The 7608-nt window shown below is 35.4% G+C and overlaps 1 protein-coding gene across 5 annotated transcripts in view; it reads left to right on the forward strand.

Annotated features, from left to right (window-relative positions):
• The window catches only part of tnr (tenascin R (restrictin, janusin)), a 193067-nt gene extending 188729 nt beyond the window's left edge, over window positions 1-4338 (forward strand). For all 5 annotated transcript variants that reach the window (XM_024273657.2, XM_024273660.2, XM_024273658.2 and 2 more), the window contains 2 exons: window positions 484-647; window positions 3076-4338. In XM_024273657.2, the coding sequence (XP_024129425.1) occupies window positions 484-647; window positions 3076-3195 (284 nt within the window). In that variant the 3' untranslated portion in view covers window positions 3196-4338. The remainder of the gene's footprint in view (window positions 1-483; window positions 648-3075) is intronic.
• The last annotated feature ends 3270 nt before the right edge of the window (window positions 4339-7608 follow it).

Genomic DNA, 7608 nt, shown 5'->3' on the forward strand with positions numbered 1-7608 from the left:
TTTAGGGGCTCCGTACTTCAGTGTTAAGGGAAACGGGAAACTAAAAAAAAGGAAATCTGTAACCTGTAACCTTGTACAGGCCTATCCATGAAAAACCTGTCTGACATTAAACCAATCCAAAGCCTGAAAAAGGTTTGGAACCACTGCCTCACACCATTCTAAACATTTGTTTACTTTTGTTTTGTTTTTGTCTGACAGCTTAAACCTGCTTTAGACTTCCTCTTCCTCTTCCTCTGTTTGTCCACATGAATCGATGCTGGAATTACCTGTCAACCTGCTGCCTTTATAATTACACTTCTCCCCGCCAAAGTACATTTCTCACCCCCTCATCATAACACATTTTCTCTCTCCTTCCATTTTTTTCCCATTACCCTTCTGTGTCAGCTGTGTTCAAATGTAAACCGATGATTGCTGCAGCCATGTGCAGAAGTTTCCCACCATCTGCTGACATTTAGGACTCTCTTCTCTCTCTGGTGATTGCAGGCGACTCTCTGAGCTACCACCAGGGCCGGCCCTTCTCCACCAAAGACCGAGACAATGACATCGCTGTCACTAACTGTGCCTTGTCTTATAAAGGAGCTTGGTGGTACAAGAACTGCCACCGGGCCAACCTCAATGGCAAATATGGCGAGTCCAGACACAGTCAGGTCAGTTTATTACTCATTTATCAAAGAGTGATTTATTTAAACGTTGATTGTGTAAATTGATTTACAGTGTGGGATTTTTTCCTCAATATAATAAACCATTGATGAAGTATTTTTTTTTGAAAAAGGTTGACATTTTCCAAGTGTTCTTTAACATTTTACAAAAGGGCACCATTACAAAATGCTGATTAAAGGTTAAAACCTTTCTGTCTGAAATAGCTAATTGAATCTTTCAACCTTCAATTCTCTAAATTACTAGAACTGCCGTATAATAATGCAGTGAAATAAAATTGACACAATTTTGAAGAATGTTGCTGAAAAATTCAGTGAGGAAGATTGGAATAATTTAAAAATATGGTGAGAAGGATTTTTATGGGGATTTCGTGGGTCACTTTCATTCAAATAATTCGATTTGCATTTTTTCGTACCACTCTAACATAATGCACACGAGTGTAGGAAACATGAGAAGCACAGGTACCCCAGCTGGAAGGTAAAAATGATGGTATTTTTTGATGAGAACACGTGAGGCGGGGGTATTGAGGGCTTTTGAATGGCTTTAGAATGCCAGGGATGTGTTGTGTGGAGCTGAGATCAGGCTGAGCCACAAAGGCTTTAGAGCATCACAGCTTATCTCGCTCTGCCCTCTTCCTTTCTCCCTGTCTTTTGATGACTTGAACTGAGAACATGTGCTGAGCAGAGATAGACAGGCAAACAGACATGAAGAGAATTTTTGCAGCAAATGTGAGGTGATGGTGAAGTGGATTAGGAGAGGTGGAAATGTCCATAATAGACCCTTTTCACACGACGTCACACAAAACGGCGATTGTGCAGAGAGACTTCCGGTTCTATGGTTTAGAGCGGCAAAGCTTACTGCTGAACACTTTTAAAGCAATTTTACGTAAATAGTAAAAGGTAACCTAACTAATTGTAACTGAAATTTCTTCTTCTAATTTATGCTAATGCTAACGCTAGCTTTCCACTACGGGGATGAGACGTAGAGCTGCAGAAGATCTTTTCTGTCCAGTTAGTTACTTACATTTCCATATTCACAAAATTACTAAAAACAGAGCTAAAGTAACACAATTTCAGCATATCTTACAATAAAGAGAAACGAATAACTGTTGCGTTATTTTCTGACGTAGCTCCTCTTTGCTTTTGCTCATAACCGTGTCTGATCCCTGGGGGAAAATAAAGGTAAACAATGTAAAAAATAATTTGAAACCATCACAAATATATATAGGAAATGATTCTTCGCATGTTTTTTTCTAAATGCGAACGGCCAGTGCTGAACTTTTGTCTTGGACGCTCTTATTTTGAAAGCTGAAAATTAGTGCCATCATAGCAGCACTTAAAATATTCGCTGTGTCACTTGGCAAGCATTCCTATTTTTACAATTACCTCTTAAAATACCCCGAAAAACAACAAATACCCCTTATTACAACAACTAAATTTAGCCTTGGTGCAGTTAAAACACGTACAGCCAACATGCAGCAATGTGGCTGCATCTAAATATCCGTTACAGTAATAAATGCTCAAATGAAAGATCGATATTTTCAATTGAACCTCAAACATTAAATGATTATAGTGGGGATGCTGTAAAGCATGCTGATGTTTCTCTTTATTTCTTTATTTTCTTTACACCCTCCGTACACTTTTTTGGACATCCATAGCTCTTCAACCCCTTCAGCTATTCAGTTTGTTCTGCTATCAAAATATTCAGCTAAATATTGTAGCTATTTTCTCAGCTAGGTGTTAGCTATTTTGGCTAATTTAGTCATTTTTCAGTTTTTAGCTTATTTTGGAGTTCAGCTATTATTTCAACATGCTAGCTCTTTTGGCTAACTTTTTTAAAGTTTATTTTTAGGCTAATTTGGAATTTAGCTAATATTTCAGCGACATGCTAGCTGTTTTGGCTAACTTAGGCATTTTTCAGTATTTTTAGGGCTAATTTGGGATATAGCTAATATTTTAGTTTTCAATCAACTTCACCATTTTCAGCTATTAGCTTCAGTGATTTTAGCAACCAACTTCAGTGATTTTAGCTATTAATTTAAGCATCTTCAGCTACACAATTAGCATCTTCAGTGGCCAAATTCATCTTACAGCATTCACATTATTGTAGGTAATGTTATATAACTAGTTCAAATTTGTATTTGATTTGTGAACAATCTAAGACAGGAAATGAAAATACAGTTCGACAGGACATTCATGAAATAAATATTGTACATTCTTCTGTTGAAATTGGTACGGTTACCTTTTATTATTTACGTAGAATAGTGTTAAACAGCATTGAGCAAATGTTTATTTGTTGTTTTCCTTCCTGCTTCATATGGAATTCAGTTTCTGAGATTATATCCCCAGGTTTTCTTCTTTTTTACAATTTGAAAGTCTGGTATCAATCAGCATCTCAGTGTTAGTTTCTCTTTTACAGGGTATCAACTGGTACCACTGGAAGGGCCACGAGTTCTCCATCCCATTTGTGGAGATGAAGATGAGGCCGTTCAACTTCCGTAGCATCAGCAGCAAGAGGAGACGGTCCACTTCTGTATAAACAAAATCCCTCCCAGAGTCACGGGCAAATAGAGTTTGGATAATTTTTAGCATTTATTTCTGTGTACCTCGCTGACAGGCAGGCTGGAAATAGCTCCAAAGAGTGAGTAGGTAGTTCAAAATGCTACAAATAAATAAATAAATTAAGATCTGTGAATTAATTAATTAACACACTACCAGTTTTTTTTTTCATATAAAAGCAGAAATACTGACGCCATGTCCAGTCTGTCAGTCTTGGCTCCTGCCCAGCGTCTGCTATCTTCTCCTGCTGTACTTCTATGTAATCAAATGGAATGTTAGTTTTGCTCTTTTAAATCTCCCGAATGACAATGATTCTGTGAAAAAAAAGAAAGGCAAATCAATATAGTTTGTTTCAATCTAAAATGTGATTTGTCCTTCCTGGGATGCTCTGAAATGTGCTCAGAAATGCTCTTCAAGCGAAAGCCAGCGCCGTTTCGCCATTCAAAAAAGGAATACCCTCAACTCAAACTATTCTGTATATGCCCTTAAAAACCTTAACTGTAATATATATACATATATATATATTTTTTATAACTGATATAGTGTCCGAGCCCATGTATTTAATGATTTGATGCCTTGATTTTTGATTCTTGATAATGAGGACTTGGGTGTAATAAAGAAAACTGGACGCCAGTTTAACTTTTTTCATTCAAAGGCAAAACTGCAAATCCAAAATAGGTATTATGAGCGCACTACACCAGCAACAGCTTCATAGTCACCTGTTTTATACATGTAATGTATGCCGTCCATTAAAATCTGTTTTGTGTTGACATATGGAACAAGAATGGAAAAAGTGGTAAACTATTGTTACTGGTAGCAACGCTGGGACAGCTTTTGCACAGAGAGCAAGAACACAACAAAACTACTGATGTTTGTGGTCACTTGAATTATGTTACCTTAGTTCATATAGTTCTGCCCTGTTGCAGGTTCTAGAATTGCTTGTACAGATGGTGTCATTTGATGCAACATTTAACCAAAGATCTACATTATAAACACTGAGAAACTATGGAGCTAAATTGCCGCCAAAAATGTTTGGCCAAAAAAAAAAAAAAAGTAACATGTCCGAAACTTTTTGCTATTCTAAAATAAACGTAATTATTTTCAGCTTCAAATTTTCCATTTTTTAGGTTTCAAAACGTATTTTTTTCACTTTCAACTCTTTTTTTTTCATTTTCAAATCTGAAAATTTGAGTTTCAAAACTTTTGGACTGAAGTTACCACCCTCATCCATTTTGATTGGTCCTTCGTGTTAGCTCCGCCCCAACGCGCCTCAATGAGGCCAAAAGTTCTGAAACTGAAATTTTCAGATTCAAAAACAAAAAGTGTTGAAAGTGAAAAAAGATTTTAAGCTAAAAAAAAGTTTTAAAATTTAAATTTTGAGTTTTGAAACCTAAAAAACAGAACATTTGAAAATAATTAAATTTATTTGAGAATAGCAAAAAGTTTTAGACATTTTACATTTCTATGGCCAATATTAAAAAAAAATAATAATAAAATAAAATAATATTAGCCCCAATTTAGCTCCATAAGAAATAGCCACACAAAAAAAATCACTGAAACTTCCCTAATTGTTTTTTTCAGAGATCATTTTAAGTACTGCGACCCTTAAATTTTATAAAGAAAAAAGCGTAGATTCATTTTAGCGTCCCTCTGACCTGTGAAAGTGTAAATAAAGAAGCAGAACAGTAGCTGGAGTGACGCCAAGTTGTTCTTGCTTCACATTTTAAGCTCCTCACTGGAACACAACTGCAGTGAACACTGCGAGGAATGTGCTGGGGTTAGTTGGCCGGACATAATCTGTGGCATGGTATACTAAACGTTTTGTTCTCTCAGAGTTCTGGTCCGTTAGCTTACAGTTACAGAATTTGGGAAAAAAAAAACACCAAAATGTTTGTCAAAATGATTTTTTATGTGTGTAATGTTGAATATTTTGTGTCACCATCCCTACAAGCAAAATCTGGGCTCAGATATTTTTCATTTTTTTAATTATGTTTTTATTCTATTTACTTTATTTTATTATATAAATATATGCATTTTCAGTTTATTCCTGAAAAAATAAAAACTTGTCACCCTATAAATAAACGAACAGTATGCTTGTGTAGATACGGCACTGGAATGTCTTTATGGCTCTTTATTTAGATGCAAGCCAAGGCTGAAAACCTTGATGAGGATTTGCATTCTAACCACTGTATTTCTAACAACTGTCGTGCAGAAGGAAAGGATTTAGCATGCTGCATGTAAACCACACTGCAGCCAGAGACAATGAGGAATATCCTGAGACCGCGCTTCACTTTGAGTTCTTTGCTGATCTGGGTCGCTCTTGAAATGGTTTCGAAGTGGAAGAAGTCAAATCACCTCGTAGAGCTTTAAGCTTCGTGTGTTTATTCATGTTTATGTTGTTGAGGTACTTCAGACTCATGCAATAAAAGCTCCCATAGTGCTTTATATTAGAGTAGAAATTTATGTCTGTACTTATCTTATTTACGAGTTAAATAATGTTTCCTCTGGTGTGTTTTTTTTTTTTTTTTTTGTACAAAGGACAGAAAAGAATAGAATGTAATGTGTGTGGATGAGGGAGATCTCTTATTGTATTATACAGGTGCTCCTAAATGCCTCGCCATTTGTTTTAATGGGATTTGTTAGGATTTCTTACTTTGCTGTCATACTTTTGCAATAGTTTCAAATATTGCATGAAATAAACGAGACAATTGAGCTAAAACTTCTTCTTTTGAGGATTGATAAGATCTAAGATCGTCTCTTGAAAGGATAAGTTGAGGATATTTCATTTTTTAGTAAAACATCTCATTTCCTTGTTGTTTTGTTCTTCATTATGACAAATTATGACGTGTTAATGTGTCAGAAAAGAGCATCTTCCCTCGGTGAACAGAAATTATTCACCCTGTGTCATAATATTTGCAGAGCTTCTTACATTTAAAAAAAAAAAAATCCTTTTATATCCCGCAGTTCTTCTTTTCCTCCTCTTCTTATTGCAGCCAAATATGATCCTGCACATTAAAACAAAAAAAAGTGTCTTCATTTCTTGGAATTACAGTCACAGTTTGATTAACTGCAACCCTCTGAAACCTTGATGGCATGAAAATGTAAATGTTGATAAAATGTGAACTTGACTGTTGAGAAGCTCATATATGCTGAAAATACTTTTTTTTTTTTTTGATAACCTTGATTATTACTGTCAAATTTAGATGTAGTTTAAGGTAGACTCTACTAGATAGTTCCTTTTTTAATACATTTTCTACACATTAATAAAATATTGAAATAGTCTGAATAAAAGTGTCTGACTCATTGTCTTATGGGGGAGGGGTGGATTGTATGTTTTCTTGTATATTTTAATTAAAATGACCTATTTTCAAGCAAAATAATTAAACTTTAGTCATCTCATTTGATATTGTCATGAAAAAGGGCCAAGAAAAGTCCAAATCCAGAACTTTTTGTCTTTATCTTTTTGTAGTTGTAGAACATTAAGCTGTAAATTCTGATTTTACTGAACTGAAGCAGAAATAGAATTAGAATATAGAATATAATATACATGTATTGCTGATACCTACTGCACATCTCTTATTTTGTTGCTCTGTCTGTCATTAGAGTTCTGAATCTGGTCTGCTACACCTGTACCTGTAGTCATCTAATCTTTGGATATTTTTGATATTTATTTACAAGATATAAAATAAAAACTGCCATTTTAAAATAAATCATATTTATGATTTTGATTGCAGGAATTCTCAATTTCAAAAAGTAGCAAACAGTTTTACTGAAATCTACCAGGAGTTTAAGTCTCAGAAACATCAACGCCACAATCAACTACATGTGAGAACACAATCTTACAGATAAAAACCCATTTTGAGACATTTTAAAACGCATAAAATCCCTGTGGGTGGTTTCTCCTCCAAGCTCGAGTCCTCTATACCAGAGGCCTGGGAGCTTGAGGGTCCTGCAGGATCTTAGCTGATCCTAGCACTGGGATTTTCTGGACTGAGATGCCTTAAGTCTTTCCAGGGATCCGCTGTAGCCACTCCCAAATGCTCCAAATACCTCGTGCACCACTGTCACCTCCACCTCCCAAGCTCTCTCCAGTAACGGCAAGTATGACAATTTCACAAAGTGAAAATCTAATCAATACAAGCATTTTACAACATTTATTTGTGACTCCACTGTGTTCTGATGATGATAGTTTATTTAAAAATTACATTTAAACTCATTTTTTCACAGAAATTGTTCAAACGCAGTGCATTGTGGTCTAAAAAATGGCGAACGTGACATTAGCGACGTTACCACTGTTTTTCTATACCTCTCAATTTGGAGGGCTAAATATAGGGGTAGGGAGAAGAATTCGGCCCAAAACGTGTATGGACTGACTTTCTCTTTTAAAAAAAGT

The sequence above is a fragment of the Oryzias melastigma genome, linkage group LG17 (genome assembly GCF_002922805.2).
Source record: "Oryzias melastigma strain HK-1 linkage group LG17, ASM292280v2, whole genome shotgun sequence".
Taxonomy (NCBI): Eukaryota; Metazoa; Chordata; class Actinopteri; order Beloniformes; family Adrianichthyidae; genus Oryzias; species Oryzias melastigma.